The 21,981-nt window shown below is 46.1% G+C and overlaps 2 protein-coding genes across 4 annotated transcripts in view; one reads left to right on the forward strand and one right to left on the reverse strand.

Annotated features, from left to right (window-relative positions):
• The window catches only part of LOC133161142 (ribonuclease ZC3H12A), a 140,649-nt gene that overhangs the window by 27,917 nt on the left and 90,751 nt on the right, over positions 1 to 21,981 (forward strand). The window lies entirely within an intron of this gene.
• Positions 16,468 to 21,981, reverse strand: part of grik3 (glutamate ionotropic receptor kainate type subunit 3) — a 45,123-nt gene continuing 39,609 nt past the window's right edge. Inside the window, exons 12-16 of one of the 2 annotated variants that reach the window (XM_061289508.1) lie at positions 21,849 to 21,967; positions 18,981 to 19,198; positions 17,882 to 18,107; positions 17,364 to 17,614; positions 16,468 to 16,797 (exon numbers count right to left, since the gene is read on the reverse strand). In XM_061289508.1, coding sequence (XP_061145492.1) covers positions 16,603 to 16,797; positions 17,364 to 17,614; positions 17,882 to 18,107; positions 18,981 to 19,198; positions 21,849 to 21,967 — 1,009 coding nt within the window. In that variant the 3' untranslated portion in view covers positions 16,468 to 16,602. Of the gene's footprint in view, positions 16,798 to 17,363; positions 17,615 to 17,881; positions 18,108 to 18,980; positions 19,217 to 21,848; positions 21,968 to 21,981 lie in introns of both variants that reach the window. The other variant, XM_061289507.1, reaches the window with a different exon arrangement.

A 21,981-nucleotide genomic window follows, 5' to 3' on the forward strand; every position in this document is an offset into this window, starting at 1 on the left:
TATTTGTTCGTGTTTCATCTCTTCCTTTTTTTTGTATTTCATGACATTCACTGCAAAAAAATATTTGATAATACAGATTTATTAATTCATTTAATTTCATTTTTAATTATTTTTACGTTAGATTTTATCAATGAATTTAGGTTTATTATCATTTATTTGTAGAGTGTGAAAATATCTTTTTTGGGGAGCGGGCGGGGCACCGTCTCAGCTCCAAACACTTTGACTGACGTGCACTGTCAGCATACTCCCTCTGCCATTTCTACTCAGCTGGACATCAGGTGGGCGGTTGTGACACCAAAGCTCCGGAGGCTTTTGTCTTGGGAAAGTGCTCCAACGCGTCTTCTCACCGGGATGATATCGAGTTCTTCACTCTGAGCCTCCCGGAGGACTCGCCGTGACGCTCACGGTCCGCCGCTGGGACCTCATGCTCCGTGTCAGGTGTCAGGTTGAGTTAGGTGGGCCCGCGTAAAGAGGGCGGCAGGGTTCAGGAAAGAGTTGTCGCCGCGCATCACTCGGGGCGAAAGAGAGACAGGTCTCCCGAAGATCGGTTCGACAAATCTGTTCCAAAGGTTCCACAATAGGTTGACCCTGGAGTCGAGGTTCAGCAGTTGCATTCCCGCTCCATCTCTCTGTTTATCTGCGTCGGAAAAAGTTTTTACTCTCTAACCTCCAATTTCGTTATGGTTTTCTTTTCAGTTTGCAGCTGATCTGCAAACCACAGTTCAAAAGTGAGAAGGCATGTGGAGGAGAGGAAGGGAGGGGAGTGGAGGGCGCAATCAGAGGATTTGATTGCCACCCACCAACCCCCTACCCAGCCTCGTAGGGTTCCGACAGCCTCTCCACTATTTCCTCTCGCCGCGCGAGCACCTTGATTCTTAATCAGCCTCCTTTCGGTAATTTAGAATGACAGCGTTATTCTGCTTGGCGGGACACCTTGGTCGCCATGGTAACCCGAAGGCGAGACATTCTTGATCACAGCGGAATCGACTAGCCCTCGATGAAAGTGGCAGAAAAAGAAGCGAAAGGATTTTGTTCAATTCGCGAGAATGGATTTTCCAAGAAGTCTGCTTAAATGTCAAAAGTGGAGCAGTGAGTGACAGTGACAGTGGCAGTGGGTGGGCCTCGTGGCGGAGTTGTAAGGGCAGGGCAGCGTGCTCCGTTGAGTCGTACCCTCCTGCTTCTGCCACGGCCGCGCATGCAAAGAATTCATGAAATGTTTGCCAGGGCCTGACAAGTTGGAGCCCTCCCCGCGTTTCCCATTGGCGCCTAACCCGACGTGACATGTATCCCCGCAGCGCTGCACACTTGGTAATCCTGCAACGCAGCCACGCGGAAGACACTAATAGGCCTTTAAACATTTAGTGTGGACTGTAAAGCCTGCTTTTTAGCGTCTCTTGTTTGGCCAGAATCGCGCTTTCAAAATGTCATCACTCGATTCGACACAGGCTTCAAAAATGGAAGCTAGTGTTTCTGCTGTGAGAACCAAATCATCCGAAACTACCATTCTTAAAGTTACTTGAAGGAATCGCGATAATCTGTGTTTTTACTGATGAAGGCTGTCTAAATATAAATATATATATATAGACATAAATGAAAAAATATTGACAATATAAATATATATATATAATTGGTCAAGACTCCCAACTGTAAAAGAAAGTGTCCTCCATGTCTTGTTCAAATGTATCACCCGGGGCTTTTCAAGTCCACCGGAGCAACAAAAATCGGTGCCAGTGCTAAAGACGTGTGTCACGACTTAATAAACCGTATGAAAATCATGAGGGGGGGGGGGGGGGGGGGAATGAAAAAAAACAACAACATCCTGAACAGACAACGTATCGTAAAAACATCATCATCCCCGTACTGCACTCCTATTTCAGTCACTTCATTACCCCCCTGATGTCAATTCCTCACATTTGCTGAGATGTGCGCAAAATACTCCCGGCTTTGTTGTCCTCGGTCGGAAAAAAAAAAAAGCACTAACAGCAGAATTTAGAGGAGAGACGTCCGTGCGAGCCTCTCTCGGTAAACACATTCGGCCTCGATGTGGATTGGCTGCGTGTTTGTAATTACGCCAACCTGACAGCTTTACTCTGATGTGCACATATTCAAGTACAAGCTGAATTATTTCCCCTCCACATGTTGTTATGGCCTAGTGCAGTTTGCTCACTGGTGTGTGTTAGCGCCAGCGTGCAAACATTGTGTGAGTGTGTATTTGTCTGGGGGGGGCGTACATGCTGATGCTGCTGGAAATGGATAACAGGCACATGTGGCCTTGTTCTCCCACCATGGAGAGAAAGACAATTGAATTGTACAATCATTTTGTCCAATAGGAGATAATAGAAATCAATGTAATCCATTCTTATTGTGTGAACAAAATTGCAGCCTGAACTCAAACTGACAATGAACATTTGGCTGCTCTGTCTAGCTAACTGCGAGCAGTATCATACAGATGACGGCCACCATTGCCCAGTACGCCTCAGAAGAGGATAAAGAATATATGCGTGTCAATATTGCTGTATTAGCTGTAATTGCTGACTTAAAGGGCTATAGCACGGAGGCTAATTCTATTCCTTAGCCTGTCAATGGCGTTTTCCAGCATTATACTGAGTGCACGTTCCAAAGGAAAAGGGCAGTTTTTAGATCGAATTTTTGGTTTTGTTTATTTTGACAACAGGGAGCGGCAGTAAACAGCTTGAAGCCTCCGTTTTTGAAGAATTGTTCACTCGCTGCCAAACTGTGTAGTGAATTGAGTTGACTTCATTGCCACAATAGACCCCCATTATTTTGTTTTTTTTCCCAGACTCCCCAGCAGGCCAAACAAACAAAACAATCCCCCCTACCGAGGTGATTATTCCATCTCAAGTTCCACATTCCCAATTCTTGCAGTCTTTGTCTCTTTACCTGAGTTCGTCTATTCGACCCATCTAGTTACTATGCCAATCTGGAGGATTCCTCCCTGCTAAAGAGCCGCCATAAATCCACGCTTGTTCTGGGCGTTAACAAATAACAAGCTATCAGATATTAGATCAGAGCGGGCCTGACTCCAAAAGCAGGCAGCCTGCTGGCCTGGCAGCTTTAGAGAATCTCTTTTCCCTTTTAAATGTGACTTCACCTCCAATCCTTTTTTTTTATACCGTCCTGATCAAGTCAACACTTAATTGCGCCTAATGAATTCGATCTAAACACTTACCAAATAAGATGGTATTGGGAGATGAGAAGAGATTTGTAGTGGTGGGCAACTATGATGAAATGGACTGACATCTGAAACAAGGGATTGGCAACGGAAAGTCGGATCCCCTTTGAGGCTCCGCGTAGTCCTCTGTAGTATCTCCAGTAGCATCTGGTCTGCTGACCTGAGACAGAGGGCAGATCGATACATAGAGGTGGAGGATGCAACGAAAACAGCAGGGGCCCCAACATTGAACCCTGCGGAACACCGCATGAAAGTGGACAACCGAGGCTAATACAGAAAGTCCTGCTGGCCCAATCGGATCTAAATCTACTATTGGTTCTACGAGGTGCAATTTGGATCAGAAATGGAGTTTAGTACAGCAAAGATGAAAAAAACGAGCACGCTAAGAAGCTAAAAGCCCCAAAGTTATTGCACTTGCCACCTTAATTCTAATTATACTTATCTGTTGCTGGGTTCTTATTTGTTTACAATTTAGTATGTTTTAAAAATGACATCAGGCGCACGTGTGTGTGTGTGTGCGTGGAGGAGACATTCAAGGCGGGCAGGACTGCCATTGAATTATCGCTTATTTTGCATCTGATCAATTGCTTTCATTGAGTGCATATAGAAGCAGGAAAAAGCCTTATGGATGTTTTGAATGAAGACATCCAAGCATGTGTTCTTCACACGCGCGTTTGAAGACGATAGCACCGTAGCATTCATTAACAGCTGTTGTCGCTACTTCACGTACTAGCAATTCAAAGTGGTCTCAAGTGAAAAGTCCTCTTCTATGCGAGGATGCCAAGTAAACAGATGGTCCGAGATGCCAAAGACCAGCAATACTGCGGCGCGGAGGCCAACATGTTGTTGACACACTGCAGACCATCAGGCCGTCGACCCCGACACAAAAGGTCGGGATTATCGCACGCTCCATCCTTGTTGCTCATCTGGGTTGCGAGTCTTTTGTTTGCCTGGAGAGTCTAGTCCAAACAATGCTGTTGACTTTGGCTCACTTGTACCCGCGACCAGACTTTCTCTTTTCGTGAGGACGCTGTGAGCATAAGCTCAAAGCATAAGCAAAATTAAGCATCTGTTTAGGGTTCCGCCACCACTAGGTGGCCCCCAAGAGCAATAGCGAGTCAACAGACGCTAGAAGTATTTTTCCTTTTTGGAAGTAGTACATAAGAAAAACAGTGTTATAAAGTTGAACTTTTTGTTTTGATCTCTTTTTATCGTATCACTACTGCAATCATTTATATTAGGTGTACAACAAAACTCGCAGAAGCATAATTCCATTTTGCTGGCCGCTCGATGGAAGTGCGGGCCGACTCCGGTCTCCTCTCGAGCACGCTTCAAATGTTAATCACCCGAGCCGACTTTGGCAACGTGACAGGCGCTCCAGTCAAAGCGAGGCTTGTCCGTCCGATACGCCTCGGGGTATCCCCCGCCGAGCCTGTTTTAAAGTCGTCCCCTGGTCTGCGTTTCGACAGGCAACACAGCGACAACTTCCTCCAGCTGAAGCCATGCCCTGGAGGAAGGTCCCATCTGGACTCCCTCCATCATCATGTCAGCTGACAAAAAACTCTTGTGCACACTTAACGCTCAGCTCGCCTCACAGGCTAAGTGATAAGTCTCAATTAATTGTCCATCTGAATCGTGCTTGTGCTGCTATTTTGCTTTGCTCGATGGTCTGACGCATTCATGACTCTATTTCGAAAGCACTTTAACAACAACGAGGGGAAAAGCCAATATTCTCCACTAAATCAAATATCAAGGCCAGTTCAAAGGCTTCAGCAGGCTGCCGGCGAAGGTGCGCACAACAACGAGCCGTGAACGAATATCAAGGCCGAAACCCGAAGCGGTCGTAGAGCGGATTCACGGGAGAAACTTAGAGAAGCTGTCGAATGAGAGAGATAATCAATCGAACTCCCTGGAACATCAACATCGGAGACGCTGCAATGCTAATTGTCAAAACATCGTTCATTTCAAAGTCCCAGGATAGAAATACAGTGTGAGGACTGTTGTTCATTGACAAAGTGTCCTCTCTTGAGGTTCTCCCTCCTTACTGACTCAGGCGTGGGTCACCTCGCATTTAACTCCCGCCGTCGCTCTTACGAATTCCACTCGTGGGAGAGCCAAAACGATCAATACTTCTATTTGTACGATGTTGAAATCTCGGCCAGTGTGCTGTTCCACGCTAGTCCAAGGGCAGTTCCAACAAGCACACACTCCAGTAGGTTTACGTGGACAGCTTAATGCGGGGGGACCTGGGCGGGTCCTCCAAACCGGTGATGAATTAAAGCCGTCCTAGTAAGGGAATCCATGCCGCCGGAGTTTGGGATTGATTGATAGATACCACGCCGGATGGAAAATGAACCCAAAGCGCGGGCAGTGCCAAGGTAGAGAGGATAGACGGCGGTGACTTTAACACAACGTGACAAGCCGCTCATGTTCAATACGTACGTACGTCATCACGCCAATGACATACTGTATACGCCCTCGTAATATGCCGAGATGAAACGCCACGTTAGCTCCGTCGCTTCATTACAGGCCATTAAGGGAATGGAGGCTACGCTCCACCGGTCTCGCTGTTTGAAAAAAACAAAAAAAATGTCTTGCATTTCAATGATTTATGACACGTAGAGGCAGTTTGAGATCAAATGGATTATAGCCAGGGCACACTTTGGAAGGTGGCTTCCAAATCTGCGTACAAACACAGTGCAGCTCAGAGTCATCACAAATCGCACTACTCTTTTGTAGAATAATTAGGAGCACAAGTTTTCACTTTCAATATGGGACTTAAAAAGTACTGGGATTTTTGTTTCAGCTAAGTTGTGAACACATGCAGTGTTGATATTTTCAACATATTTTGGTAGATAAGTTCAATCTTTGGAGTGTGTTAATATGCATCATTGCAAAAAGATGAGATGCTCTTTTACAAGGTATATGCATCATGCCTGCGGGCTTCGTTGACAGCCCATCCACCCAATCCCAGCTGGAGTCAAAAGAAAGACAAAAAAACATGTTTTGACATCCAGTTTGACATCTTTTGCAAAAGCAGATAGCTGAGAATCTCAACGTAAACAGCTCGGCGAAGGAGTGAGATTTATTACCCGACAAGTGGCGTCGTCTTAAAGCGCTTGGGGGGGGGGGCTCCCGTATACAAGTGTCAAACGGCAGGCGAGATAACTGCCTTTAATCACCGTTGTTTACAATACGTGCCGCCAATGTTATACTGCCAGCGTGGCGCGAGAGGTTATCAAGCAAATTGTAGAAGCCGACGCCGTTACGTGGGCGGAATGCCTCCCCCCCCAGTCAAGCTCGCTCATGTTGTTTTGCGTCGTGTATTTATTTCATATTTGTTACGGGGATGTCAGCGTGAAAATCAATACCGAGCCTTAACTCGTGCCTTGTCTTTTTTTTTTAGGTGACTTTTAATGTGTTATTTATCATATTTTATTTGTATTCATAGTTTTTCCCTCCTGTTTTAAATATGTTTGAAATAAGGACATATCAAATCAAACTCGAAAACGTAATATACATTCACGTAATTCAGTTACTTGACCCCCAAGTTCCAATTAGGGGTTTAATAGCGTACTTTACTATTAATCATATCGATGATTAAAAACTGTTTCTGTGCCCTCATGCTGTGAAGTTATTTCAGCTTATTTGACGTGATAGCGTTTTGAAGTGTAAGGAACATACGCCCTCCCCCCTTCTCAAGTAAAGTTGTCGGCCGGCCGTAAAAGTTGTGTTGGGAGGAATTGAGGCCTTGCGCTCTTCATGGTACAGCTCACCTGGGAGACTGACAAGACGCTGCTTTATGGCTCCGCAATTCCCTCCGTGTACAGCATTCCGCTTAATAGAAGTCTTCATCCCTGACCAAATGCGCCGCCGAGGAAATTACCGGTGCTAAAAATGGCCGAGCGGGGAGGCGGGAGAGCGGCGGGACGGGACGGGACTGAGGGAGGGAGGGAAGGAAGGAAGGAGGTGGGCCGCTGAGGCGGGACAAGGGACAATCATTGCAAGTTTAGCAGCAATGCAGAAACGTACAGCCAATGATTGGCTAGGATTGAAGCCTCTTTAGAGGCTCGGACACGACGCCACGCTCAAATCAACCTGAAAGCGCACAGTCGAATTTTATACTTCGTCCGAACATTACCGATAGACGCTTTTAAATCTGCACTGACGCAGTTTCCACATTTCTAAAGCTCACCAATCTTTACTCATTGATTCTTTGACCATTCTTTTTTTACTCAACCTTCTAAGCACAACTGTATATATAATCTGCACAACATAGCTGGGAGCAGGGATCTAACACCATATTCAAAGGTGTCAAAAATGAACAGCACCCCAAAAAAAGCCAAAACATGCGGCACGTCCAAGGGGGAAGGGAACATATGGCGTCTTCAATCTTGCCAAGCCGAGGGGGGCCCATCAGTGACTGATACAGCGAGGACGTCCATTAAGCACCGGCTGCCCATTTTTATTTTTTGGTGACTTCTGCAAACGATAGCACTCTCTCACCCACTGCAGACTTTTGACAAAGCGTCGCTCGCTGTCTGCTCAAATTCTCGCCCGAAAAGCCTCGTTGACATCAAGTACGCTACAGTGCGCCGGGTTCAATCAAGACGCCATCGCCGGATTAATAGATGTAACTGGTAACGGGGAGGCCCCCGAGAGCACCTCGCTGGAATATGGAGTACTCGTGTACCTAAAAGATAGTTTTTATTTAAGCGTCGTAGACAAACTGCTTGCTTTTATCCACTGACGTTGGGTTTTGGCACCAATATTTTATGAACGCCTTTACTAACAATAGCTTCTTTGGACTGAGGTCGACATTTAAAAAAACAAAACAAACAAAAAAATACCAATTTCTTTTCTTTTTTTTTTAAAGAAAATTAGCACTGCATTGCGTAGAAACAAGTTAAAGCCTTCTCGAACATCTGAACTTTGGGATTAATCAGACGCAACATTATACGTAATTGAGTAATACTTTTGCTTGCCACTAGAGAGCGCCGACATCTCCACTTGTGGTATCACACGTTCATCGTCACTCGGAACATAATCAACCTCGATATCCATTTCTTTTTCTTGAAATCATTTTTTTTCCTAAGGTACAATATTCACCATGACGGGAAAGCCTTATCCCGGATGTTCCCTGCAAATTGAGGTCAGTCCTGTTCAAACATTTGCCGTGCCGACAAGCCGCCGGCAGAATGTAACGTATGACACCAGCGACGGTGGCAATATTGAGTCCAATCAGGAGATTAATAAACAGTTGATGCATAGAAATCACGATTAAATCGCCAGAAATGGGACTTGGGTTAATAACACGCGTGTGACACATTGCTGAGTAATAGCAGGTCACTCGCAGCTGCACTCAGCCACAACGGCCGATAGCAGGGACTCATCAATGGATACGTAACGTGAATAATATAAATGATGACATTCTCAATATTGAACTTGCTTTTGACATCCGACGAGTACCGCCGCCGCATACCTCGCCCGAGTCAATTCTGACACGGGGGCTGATCAGTCCGGCACTTATCGCTGTCTGGTCCCGATCCGTCTCGGTAGATACAACATGTCAGCTGGCGCCGCCGACCTGTAACTGACAGTGACGCCGACAGCTCGAGGCATCTTCCCCGAGGGAGGCCTCGCCGCCACCCATGCCGGGGGTAAAATACAGTCAAAACATTCCCGTCGGACCGCCGGAAGTAGTTACGACGGCTCGGAATGAATGGATGAGCATGGCGTTTCCGCAAATGCCCCTCCGGAGGCTTTTGAGCCTTCTTAATATGACATCCTGGCTCATCAGACGGAGCGGGAGCCGCTCCGTGGGGATTTTTGGCCGCTGCGGCGTCGGAGGCTCTCCGTCCCTCCCCCTTGGCTAATGAGGCTCTGATCACATTTGGAACATCCTCATCTGGCAGGTCAACAAGCGTGTAAGAACCAGTGTTCTCATTAGGTCGCAGAACATTGATTACAATTAAAAGGCGCAACCGAGAGTACAGTGAGGCCAGGCCGGAGGACCCTGTCAATATTTAACGCGCCGATGCGAGAGACGTCGAGGTGTTTCTCTCGCCCTTTCGAGTCCATAGATGGCTAGCTCATTGTCCGTCGTACGTAGCAATTTCTATGCGCCTGAGGCTTCAATGTCATTTTGCGGCATTTTTGGGCCTTTCCCATCTGTTTTCCCGTCCTGGTTAGTTTCTTGCGACGTGGAAGTCTAAATCCCCCGTCTTCAAAGTTTGCTAGCCTCATCGATTTTAACGATCGAGGGTAGAAACAACAGAGCCGAGCGTCTTTCAACCGTCGTAGCCCGAGCGCGCGGCAGAGGTGACGGTTGCTTTTCTCCGCCGTCATCTACTGATTGCCATCAGCCGGCATCAAGCGGGTCCCGGCGGATATCGAGCCTATTATCTCAGGTTTAGCACGGCCTCTTAATCACGACAGCCGTACAAACCCATTAGTCTCTGTCACTTTTTCCTCCACGGCTCAAGAAGCAAGATTGCAATCGGATCCGAGAATATTTCTAAGGGCCCTGTCTCTTCAAGTTCCCGCTTCAAAAAAAAAAAAAGCCGTTGTGCTGTGACTCCGCCCACCCTCCGCCTCGGTTGGTTGATTTTCTACTTTTCGATTCCACGTCTATTTCCGACGCTAACTGCGAGCTGCTGCATTCTAATTCAATTCTTCAATTTTTGTTCACGACCACACCTACGGCCAATTCGGAGTGGTCCACCACGTGTTTTTTGGAAAGTGGAAGTGCACGTGCATGTGCAGAATATTTTTTATTTATGCCAGCGCGCAGACTATTTTTCCTTTATGGAAAAATCAATGGGTCTTGAGTTATCAAATCCAACGCGTCTCGGGAAGAAATTGCCAAAGGGGAGACGGAGCTGCCGCAAAATCGATGTTGAGATATTGCCTTATTTAACGGCACGCCATAAATAGCGGCAATATGATCTTAACTATTGGCAAAGTAACAGCGAGGACGAGGAGAGGGCACGCTGCTTGTTCCATTCACTTCAGTCTCATCTGTCACACAATGTCTCAACTTGGAAGTTCTTACAAAAACACTTACCATCCAAATATTGTATCGTGAACTCGTAAGCCGGGTCACTCACCACATGACGGTCGCATTTTTACTCACTATTGTCAGAATTGGGGACAGCAGATTGACTCTGTCAATATTAGTACTGTTTTTTTAAATAAATGTATTAAAAATATGTTTTCATTTTATATATATATATATATATATATGCGTATACATATATATTTTTTAATATTAGTACATTTTTTTGCGGATTTCTTTTGTAGCGAAAAAAAGATTCAGCACTGAGTTCAATACGGAAGGGTTAAATTTGCAACGAGGACCAAATTTTGCGATGACGTGGCTGGCCACGCTTCAGCAACATCTGCTCGACCCACTCCTGGAAGCCCTTTGGAGCGGGCGCCTGGCTTCCCGACCTCCCGATAATCCTTTCGCCAGCTTTCCGCGTGCTCGCTGCGTGTCAGCCATCTTGGCTGGGGTACAAAGAAAAAAGCAGCTTATCACAAGTTTCATTCACATTGTCACCCGCTTCGGCGTTCAAGGAGAAAGCTAAAGTCGCGACTTAAACGTAGCGGGGATGAAAGAGAAGATGGAAGGAAACGTGGTGATGTGGATGTTTATACTCAAAATAGAAAATGAAGAAACATCCTTTTATGTTTACTGTTTTGTAGCTACTGTTGCCGATGGTTGACTTCTTTTTACCCTTGTATGACGGTAAACAATCTAAAAATGTGACGTATTATAATGGCGATAGTTTGACGGAGCAATTGATGTCCAAAATTTAATTTGGAAATATAATTTCCTCATGTTAATAATGTTTTTGGCTGTGCTTGTAAAAAAAACTGCATCTCACTGAGAATCTTTTGATAATAATATTTTAGCCATGTGAATTAGAGATGCAAATTTAGAGCCTGCGGTCTGAACGTTGAAAACAAATGAAAAGACCTCTCTCCTAGGGAGATATTTAATGAAAGCAAAACATTATAATCGTCGCGATCAGAGAATTTATTGCACCACCGCGGTTTTATCAGCGCTACTAAAGCCGTCCGCGTCGCAACTGATTCGTGGAGTTGATTTAACAACTTAATGTCGTCACAAACCTTTGACTTAAGTCAATGCTTCGTTTCGAATTAACGTTCAAATATTAACGTGTTGGTTTTCGGGCCAGAGCAACGCACAATTCCACACAGAATTTCTTGCATGTTTTTTTTTTTGGAGGGTCAGTCAGTTTGAAAAAGTGACAGTGTTTCCCTAACGAGCGCACAGCCGTAGCGGTTTGCACCATTAACGCACAATAGCATCATTATTTTGCGGTCAGGGGCGAAGCCACCGGTAGACTGCGGCTCAACAGATGAGCTCTCTTTCTCGCGGCGCTCGGCGGTTATTGATGACTTCATTAGAATGCAGCTCGCGGCCCCCGGCGGCGGCTCTGCCTTTTGAACGACTTCCTCGTACGCGACGACCAAAAAAGCGCCAAAGTTCCAGTCAAGTGCCAAGCGACGCTTCCTAACGCTCAAGCAAATGGGACTTTTCGATTTCCTCCATGTTACACAAAGGTGGCTTTCCCACGAGGAGCGGCTCAAACAAGCCAGGAAGTTGGAACGCTACTCTTGACCGTATATCACTCCCCCCACATCAACGTGATAAGCGTTGGCGCCAGGCCACGACTCCATCCTTTGGGTTCAGAGACTTTTCCACCAGGGTCACTGAGAGCTTCCTTTTTAGGGGATGAAAAGCACTCCGGATTTCACTCGGTCATCAGAAAACCACTTAAGCGTGGCCCTTCGCCACGGCCCGGCTCTTAACAAAAGTTGGCAGAAAAATTGGCCGTTTTGAGTTGGCGCTGATTTCGGCGTTACGGACAGTGACGGTTGCGTTGACTTGACGGCTTGAGAGGAAACACTGCCCCCCAACCGAACGTCATTTCGTATCGTCCAAATCACGAATTTGCATTAAGCTGCATCGAAAAGTACAATCACGGTTTGGACGAGTCTGCTGCGGAAATCGCAAGCGTCGCTGAAATCTGAAACGATAGTGTCGGTGGATTGTCGGACGGACGCCCCTGCCGTTCATGCTGCTGCAAGAGGCGGGATTTGTCCGCCCCGGCGTCGACATCCCCTTCCCTTCCTCCAACGGGTCTCTGAGCGCACTATAGCTTTAAGCTGCTTGAAGCTAAAGGCGTGTCTGCAAGAAGCTTCAATGGTTGAGCTAAAGCCACGCACAACGCTGCTTACTTTTTCACCTGCGTGTTCCCGTGAGATCCATGTTGATTCCTTGGCATACCTTTGAGCCAGGATTCTCCAGTGTCAGATCGCGGTACCGTTTGTTCGGAAAGGTCAACAATGTCGGATGGTGCGCACGGCAACGTGAGCCAAATTGGGGGCTCGCGATGCCTTCGGAGGATGATGTTTTGGACGGCCGGTTACGTCACAAATTTTGCTTGGCAGTCGCTAGTATTCCATCCATCACTATTGCAGCCTTTAGTACTGATTTGCTTTGTTCTGAACAAGGGGGGACATTTTTTTCCCCCAGCAACATATCCCATTTTCTGACGTTGCCTTTTATAAAAGGCAGACTATCCAGCCAAACGTGTGAGCCGCCTCTTTCGCTTCAGTCGAAGCAGGGAAGGCATCCATCCGTCCGTCCGTCCGTCCGTCCGTCCGTCCATCCATTCTACCCCCGGCAACCCTCAGGTGTGACTAGTGAAGCACAACCTTCAGGCTCCGCCACGTCACCCACAAGCGAGCCGCACAGCAGAACATCAGCGCCCGACGGCCCCGTCAAGGTCATCCAAACGAGTAGGACAATAATGAGCTGTTCAGCCGAGCGAGGCCGACATGCTCCGACGTGGTACTGTAGCTGTAGCTAAAAAAAAACAAAAAAAACACACCAGCCTGTTCCATCTGAGATCATCGTGTGCTACTTTGCTCATGGTCAAATATTTTTCTGGTTCTCCCACCGCCGCTCGGCTCATTTGCTATTCCTGCGTCGACCCATCGTGCTCTCTTTACACACTCCCGATGCACTCCCGCCGGCCCGGCTCTGTCCGAGGGGATTAATTGATAGTGAAGAGATAATAAATCATTGCTCATTATGCGCCTGCTGCTGCTCCTTAACACTACAGCGCACAGCTGGGAATTCTCTTGCCTTTCATAATGTGATTTTTGTCCCCCCCTTCCCCGTCTTAAATACCAGCAGCAAGGTTAATCCTTCCTCATAACAAGAGATTGGGCATCATTCATCCACGGCAATATTTTTTTGGGTGTGGTTAATGGGGATTATGTAAAGAAATTCCCTTTCCCATGCAGACTTTTCTTTTTTTTTTTTACTAGACATAGTAATTCAGGATTATTGTTTTTATCTTTTTCTTTTAGCTTTGAATGTCCCGTGGGTTGTAACAAAATTCTGCAGGGGCCCATCTTGTTGCCATGGCATCTTCGGCAACCGCGTGGTAGAGAAGCGCACAGTGTTTTTATTTGAGCTGATTACCAGGCAAAGATTTACTCGTAGCAACCTCACGAAGGCAACAGTCGAACTCATCGCTACGGCAACTCACAGTCGTCTCTAATATAAAAATGTCCACAAAAATATACAGTTCATTTTTTTTTATTTAAAACTTTATATAACCCATACAGCAAACTGTACAATTGAATAATTCACAGTGTGTTAAAAAGAAAACATTTCAATAAGTTTATTTTGATACTATGTAGTTGAAAGTCCCGCTGATTTACTCGCATGTCAAACGGTCTAATCTTCTCATAACACATTGCACTAACTAGTAAATCCTTGTTCCTGTTCTTTTGTATTTATTGTATTTGTACAAAATGTTACAAAAACTATATTCATAGAAATTCTCAATGTCCACAAAGAAAACCCTGGTTGGCACCAACATATTTGAGCATTTATTTTCTTCTTCTTTTCCGAACAAATGTTAGAAGCATCGCAACTCAAAAAAAAAACAAAGGCATTGTGACTTTTCTCCCCAGAACCCAAAATAAAAAAAACTCAGGTAGCATTAAAATCTCCTTCACGTCATACAGTTTAGTTTGGGATGATGTCATTGACACTCATTCAAAAAAACAGCAATGCAAATCAAATAAATTAATGAATTACCTCCGCCAAGCAATCTTTTGTCCATGCATTATTCTCTTTTTTAAAAAAAAAAAAAACTTTTCCAAGTGTAAAATTTGTAGGAGGCTCGATTAAAAATACAGAAAAGGTATACTTTTGAAACTGCAAAATGTTGCTGTGTTAAAGTCAAACAATTCTATTATAATCCTTAGGTTGAAAAAGGATTGCTACATTTTTGTGGTTTCAGGTTCAGACATGCTGAGATTTCAACAAAGTATGGGATGTTAGTGGAATTCTTTTCAGCCTTTTTTTTTAAAGTAATATGCCTTACTATCCATGATGAAAAAATACATTCCTTGGTGGAGGTAATGTCTACAATCACCTGCGTGATATTCCATAATATCAAACCATACACAGGTTCCTCAGGGAAATAAACTCTCCGTGTTTTCAGCTCACGTACTTTTCCTTGTAGAAATATATCAAGGAGGACTCGGACCCAACCTATCGATGAATGGGCCTGGGCCACTAAATTGGCTAATACTGGCTCTTTTAAAATGAATGAATTTCAACACAAGAAATACAGTCAAAAAAAAAAAAAATCATCCAAAATGTTTTTGAGTTTTCTCTGCTCTGATATTTAAACAGATACTAAAGACAAAGTATCGTAAAACCGTCAAATGTTCGGCCTGTAATTCATTCTTTATTATCATGACGACCCGAAGGTAGCCCACGCTAGTTTGTCTTTTTTTGTTCTTGATTAATGGGCTAATTATCAGGTAGCTTACATTATTTTATATTTTTTGTTTTTGATGAATCGGCTGATTAATCGGTTATCAGGAATTTATTCTGCCAGAATACAATTTTTCAGCCTTCAAAGAAAATCCCTATCAGTCTAAAAAAAGAACAATGACAGACTCTTTCCTCATCTGGCTGAAGGCAAAGCATCATATACTGCATTTCCTTGATTATGACTCCGGCCGGGACAAAGTGAGGAAGGAGGCTCAAGTGAGCTCTCCATTGAAATAGATAGCATCTATGACACGTCGACTGTGAGTTCCTTGATAACAATTATACATTTTAGCAAAATACATTTGTCTCCCGCTCATCTTATCTACACACTCTACTTTGCAGAAGGGATCCAAACAATGATACGACGGGTCTCTAAGCCGACCAGTGCTAAGGTTTACACACTCATAAGATAGATTTTTAAAATGTTTGTCTTTTTAGATGGATGTATTTGGCAAACCTCACAGAGGTCCCCTGGCGTGTCACTTGTCGAACACGCGCTCAATAGGTCCACTCGAACACGCCGTTGGATGAGACGGCTGGAAACAGTAGACGGACGGGGTTGTCTGCTACTGCTTTTCATTGGATTGTTTGCCTCAATGTTTTTTCAATGACTATTTCCCGTAATTGCGAAATAACTTTGCCACCTTCGGATTTACGGACAAAGTCGCGTGGCGTTGCTACCCGAGCAATAAAACTCTCTGATAAATCAATCTTCCATTTGCCCTGTTTTTCCATCCGTCATAAGCTGCAGGTTGCCCATCCGTTTGCATTAAACTCCAGAGAACACGCTCGTCGTCTTTTGAAAGGTCACATCTTTGGCAAGGATTTTTTTGTCTTCTTCTTTCTCTCTCTTGCTCTCTCTCCATACATACGAGCAGTCCACTCGTGCACAAAGTCGCGTGAGGCCTAAAACAGGGAAACCCCAAAACGACACCGTGACAAAGGCGGCTGGCTCTACCCCGCAAGGCTGATTTCATTGCTTGCGTCGATAGTGGTGGTGAAATTACAGAACCTCCGAATGGGTATTTATTTTAACTGCGGGCACTGGAGGGGTTCCTTTTTCCATCCCGTGGTTCGCAAGCTTGACTTAGCTTAAAACTCAAATGAGCACACAGTCTCTTTGAGGTACATCACGTTACGACAACCGTAATTGATAGTCCAACTGGTATTTATTGCCTTCTGTCTTATTTTCAGTCCAGTCTTTCAGTTGATTTGTTGCGTGTTTACTTGTGTTTTTATGTTGCGCGCCGAAGCGGACCGATGACTTGTTCTCCGAGGAACGGAAAGAAACGATTCTTTCTTCAGGGCGATGTCTCTTATTTGACCGTGAGAGCATGTTGTCATACCTGCGTGGCGGACGCCGCCATTTTGAGTTGCCCGTGTTTGGTCAGCGTCCCCACGTCGCTGTGGTTCATGGTGAACCGGAGGATCCCGTCGATGCCGTTGTCTCTGGTTTCGGGCAGCGCCCCTGACACGTTGCTCAGGAGGCTCTTGCCCTGCGGTGAGCGCAGGCTCACGGGAACACGGGGCTCATCCCAGCGCTGCAGCTCAGGTTGTCCTTTCCGGGGAGACGGCGGTCGTTGTAGACGTGCATGTTGATCACCGCATCGGTCTTCGCCGCGGCCGGCGGCTGCGGCTTGTGTTTCACCCGCCTCTCGCAGGTGAACGACAGTCTGATCTCGTCCACCATGGCGCTGCACAAAGACCTCTGGGCGAAAAGGGAGGAGGAGCGCGAGGGGGGCATGGGCGCAGGGGGGAAGGGACAGGCGGGTAGAGGCCTTAGCTTTAATTTGTTCTGACAGCACCGAGTGTCCACAAAATGCATTCAAATGTCACATTTGCGTCTGGTGGAGCGTCGGCCGTCTCGATACGATGCGTGCTTTAGCCAACAAATCCGTAGCACGCGGCTAATGCGTCGAAAAAGTCCACAGCGTGCGATTGTGTCGAGCGACACCACGAGTCATGAGCAGCTTGACTTAGCTTAAAGCGCCAATCAGCGTCTTAGAACAGAAAAGGGGTCATCTGCGGCATCCAGTAATAGATGAATTCTCTTTGCTCTAATTTGCATTCATGCCTATTAAAATAAATCAATATTGTGGCCAAGCTGGAATTAGATTAGCCCGGGGCATGCAAATCCTTTTACGCCACGTTTGAAATAAACGCCGTGACGAGCGTGCTGCTGCTTTTAGCGACAGTATGGCTAAAGTATCGCTTTTTCCTAATGAACTGGCCGGCCGAGGTTTCGTTCTGGGCGGGCTTGACAGGGACACATACCTGCTCCCGCTCCGCCGTCTTCCTCAGTTTGTAGACAAACTCTGCGATGGCCACAAAAACCGACAGCACCAGGCCCGACGCCAGCACGATAAATAAGCCGCCCAGGTTTTGTATCCCCATGGGGCCCGTCTCTCGACGCTCGTCGTCCAAGCAGCTGTTGCCGCGCCACCACTTCTCTTTCAGCATGTGTAGGCGACCGTCCTCCATCATGTTGAGGATGGCGATGGAGATTTTGTCCCTGTACGGCGAGCCTGCAAGCGACAACGCACGCACGAGGCCGCTTTGACTGGCTTTGCATGGATTGCCAGCTGGATTGCACGATAATGAGCTCTGGGGTGGCTACAAAAGGGTCTTCTGGAGCTAAGGAACCGTCCGTCATCCTCGGTTTATGTCGACGACTAATTGACTCGGAAAGACGTTTCTTTTCAGCCTTTGTTTGCGGTATAATTGAAAGCTTTGAAGGCTTTTTGGTGCTCCAAACTAGGAAGTGCACATAGATGGTCATTGGTATGTCTTACCGAGTGGCGTTCCGATTCCGTAGCCTTTGCTGTCGATGAGGCCCCCCACCTGCGTCAGGTTGCAGTTGTGCCTGGTGACGTAATCGATGGTGGTGGACTCCATAATAAGGGCGTAATCAGACTTGAGCACCTGCTGGATGCCGTCCTCGATGGACTTGACCAGAGATGTGCTCGGCTTGCTGCTCATAAAGGCCCACATCTTCTCAAAAGTGGAAACTTTAGATTTCTGGCAGGGGAGGAAAGCATGTGACTGCTAGTAAATAAATACTTCATATTGGAAACTAAATCGAATACTAAAACAAAGCATGAAAGACAGGCTAACAAACAAAGTCCAACATTTCGACAAAATTTCTAGCCCCAAAAGTTAAAAGTCAAACCAAACTGAGATGAAATTCAAAATGAAACTTACCCAAAAAGATTTCACAACCCTGCCTTGCCTCAAACCTGCGATTGCATTGAGTGTTTTCTGACCAGCGTCTTAAAGCTACCAGTGAACACGATTCTACTGGCTTTGTGACGGGATTTTAGAGGACGTTGCACTGAAGCAGCACGCACGTTTCTCCTCATAAGTGCTACTCGAGCAGGAATAAGCAGCCACTCCATTAGTCTCGCATCCTGCCAGGCTGCCGTCCTGTAGTATTTCATGCCGTTTTACACCAGGGTCACATTTATGCCGTGTCTAATCCTGGATAATTGCCGTCTTAACAAGCGAGAGCCGTTTCAAATTGCCAGAGATGGGCGTCAAGGAGCCCTCCTGTTTGCTTAAGACCGCAATGTTGATATTTGGACAGAACAGTGACGGTTTGGCGAGCGATGCCAAGTGGCAGCCGAGGCGCAAAGTTGAATGAGTTTTTAATCGGACGTGTTGGTTCGAGACGTTAGAAAGACAAACTTGGCATTGAGCGAGCAAGTAATGTGACCGGCGCTCGTCCCTGAAAGCTCCAAGAAGGCTTGGGCCATGTAGATCTTACAGACAGGTGACGAAGATGTTAGCTTTCAAAACCACCTCCGTTCTAGGCCACAGGAAAAATGGGTGAGGATTTTCAACAGCTACGTCTAAAGCAAAGCAAAAAAGAGCCCAAGTATAGCCCGAGGATACCTTGAAGAAAGTCATAGTGGCGCCGTCGCGAACCACGCCGTATTCGATTTTGGTCTGCTTGGCGATGTCGTCGGCCGATTCCACCGGCGAGTCCATCCTCTCCACGATGAGGAACGCCGCCAGGTTGGCCGTGTAGGACGAAATGATGATGAGCGTGAAGAACCACCAGATGCCGCCGATGATCCTGGTCGACAGGGCCTTGGGCATCAGCTCGGAGCCTGTGCGCAAGCCAGACGCTGTTGGAGCCTTTTAATCTCGAAAAAGATTCCTCTGACCAAGGACGGTTGCCTCGGTGTTTGGTAATTAGCCGGTAGAAATGAATGCGTGGCGTTCTGGGTGAAATGAATGTGAGGGAAATAAATGTTTAGCAGGACAAGCGGGTCAAGGTTGTAAGATTGCATCGACTCAAGAGATTGACACAAGAAATAAAAGCTTTTATATATGTAGTTCCTGGGGATCTTTTAGAATGTCATAAATGACCTACCCTACCTATGACTCCATGCTCGGTCGGGGCTCTCTAACCGCTTGCAATTATTTTGTGATTTTTAAATCAGATCTAATACACTAATAAGGACGAGAATATAAAACAAAATAACCGACTGCATCCAAGTCCTTTCATATTCTCAAGTCGATACCATGCCATTTGTTTTTAGAGCGATCTGTAAAAACAGCAATTAGATACGACCTCCAATCCAGACATTTATTCAGGTACTTGAGTTGTATTCAAAGACTGCAGTACTGTACATAGTCAATTATTCCTGTGCTCTGGAAAGCCAATTCAACTTTGCCAATGGCCCACTGACTGATGCTAAAGTTACTTTATATCTCATCTCTGACAACCTTTAAAATACCCTTGCGGTGCGTGTACACTGTGTTACTTTCCTGAGAAGATTTATGACAGCAATTCTGAAGCGTAACAAGCCCTCGCAGCGGCAGCGGCAGGGAGGAGGCTGAGATGGAGAATGGAGGGGATGGGCAGAGTGCTCCCGCTCTTTAACCTCTTCCACCAAATTTGATTGCATTCGTCCTTTGTGGCTTGACGGCGGCTCGATGTGGTTACAAACAAAGGAGGAACGGTGCCATCGCTTAATTGAGTGTGACCGCGGGCGGGGAAAGGAGGGCCGAGTGGGCGGGGAAAGGAGGGCCGAGCGAGCAATGTGCTTTTGCGCAGTTGTGCTGAAAACTGCTAGAAGCCACGGAATTCAATTCCACGGCGTAAAAAAGCTGCTGTCAGCACTTAAACGGCCTGTGGAGAGGCAGGCGCATGGGAACTCTGGAATAAATGCCCAAAGTAGATCAGTCATGTGGTGGCAGAGTTGTCAAAGTGTTTCTACAAAGGAAATCCAAAAACAAGGTAGAATACCCAAAGCCTGAATGAAAGAGACGTGGCCGATGTTTGTGCTCAAAGGAAAAATTCTGGGATTCACTTAGTAACTGAGTTTTGACCATAGCTAAATTTGTGACGGGGAAAAACAAGCAAACATGAAAAGCTTGGCTAAAACTCTGCCGGAGGCGCTTTGCTATCCTTTGCTAGCATGAATGTCCGGGATTAGTTTGAGAAATCGCAGGAGTTGTCTTGGAAAAGAGATCCACCTTATCTAAATGGTTAGGTCGAAACTAGGGTGGAGTGGCTTTTTTAAAAACTGTTAGGAAGTGTTAGCGTTCATGTTAGCAAGCGTAGCAAGCTAACCTTGTAGCTAACCAAAATATAACGATGGAAACGAGCAGCTTTTTAGTGCAGTGCGTCTTTGTTGTTTCTGTTCTTGTACGTCAGTGAATCTTAATTTGTTAATTTCAAACAATTTAGCTTAACTAACGAGCCATACAAGCATAATTTGGAACTTAGAGTCAAGGTAGCAGGAAATGATCACACATGTTTGTTGTCAAGCGCCGACCACATTTCCAGCGCTTTGTGGCATTTGCAAACTGTCGTTCGTCTTCTGTGTTCTTTGTGTTGTCTTTGACACCTCACTCCCACAGACAAGCTGCTAGTTTCTTTTTGTTTGTTTGTTTGTTTTTTTAACTTCTCCTTCCACTTAATCACAGTCATTTGCATTTTAAACGCGTCAAGGCAATGGCTTCCGTTTCAGCTGTTGTCACTGACGTCGGCAGACAAAGAAGCTTGTTTATCAGACTCCAACAAACTCCATCTCGCTTTCGTAACCGGATCTTGTCGACCTTTTAATGTGCGTGAGGATCATTTCGGGTGGCAGAAGAAATCAACTAAGCTCTTGTTGATTTTGCTCACTTTTCCTTTGCTACGACGTCAATTGGTAAGTTTGTTTATTTAATAAAAAAAAGTCGAAGATTGCACTCTGCGTTCTTCATATCGAGAACCGGCCTCGGACTATACATCAAATGCCGTTACATTGTCAAATGTAAGTACTAGTGAGACATACGGCCATTTTGCAGCGGGTCACTCGAAGTGCAATTAAGCCTCTCTGAATCCAGCGCACCGGCCGGCATGGCAGACAGTCGGCATTTGTCAAACGTGTTCCTCGGCGGCCCCTTTTTTCTCAGCCTAGGTACCCTGAAGACGCTCCTTCAGGGTCAGAGACGGGGAAATAAATGCCGCAACGCTATCTAGCCTGGGCTGACACCGCTTGACAAGCTTGCCGCTTTCTTCTGTTTTTTTCTTTGTTTTTTTTGAAACAGCAGGTGGGTGACATGAACCCCCCCCCGCTATGTCATGTAAGACGTCGTTCCTGACGGGTGAACATCTCGCTGAAAAACAATCGCAGAACGGGGCGAGGGAGTATAAAAAAAAGAAAATCCAGCGGCTTGTCAGTTAAAGAGGCAGGAAAGTGGAAGCTAGCCGAGGGTGGCACGGTGGGATTGTTTTTGACAGCGCAGGGCGCGACGTCGTACCTTGTTGCATCAGGGAGCCCACTCCGAACCAGAAGCTGTTCAACAACGTGAAGTTGTTCTCCACCACGTCTGATCCCGGGTTGCAGGGGTGGGCGTCGTACCATTCGTACGGGCTGAACCTGAAGTTGAAAAA

Source organism: Syngnathus typhle, linkage group LG10, assembly GCF_033458585.1.
Source record: "Syngnathus typhle isolate RoL2023-S1 ecotype Sweden linkage group LG10, RoL_Styp_1.0, whole genome shotgun sequence".
NCBI lineage: Eukaryota > Metazoa > Chordata > Actinopteri > Syngnathiformes > Syngnathidae > Syngnathus > Syngnathus typhle.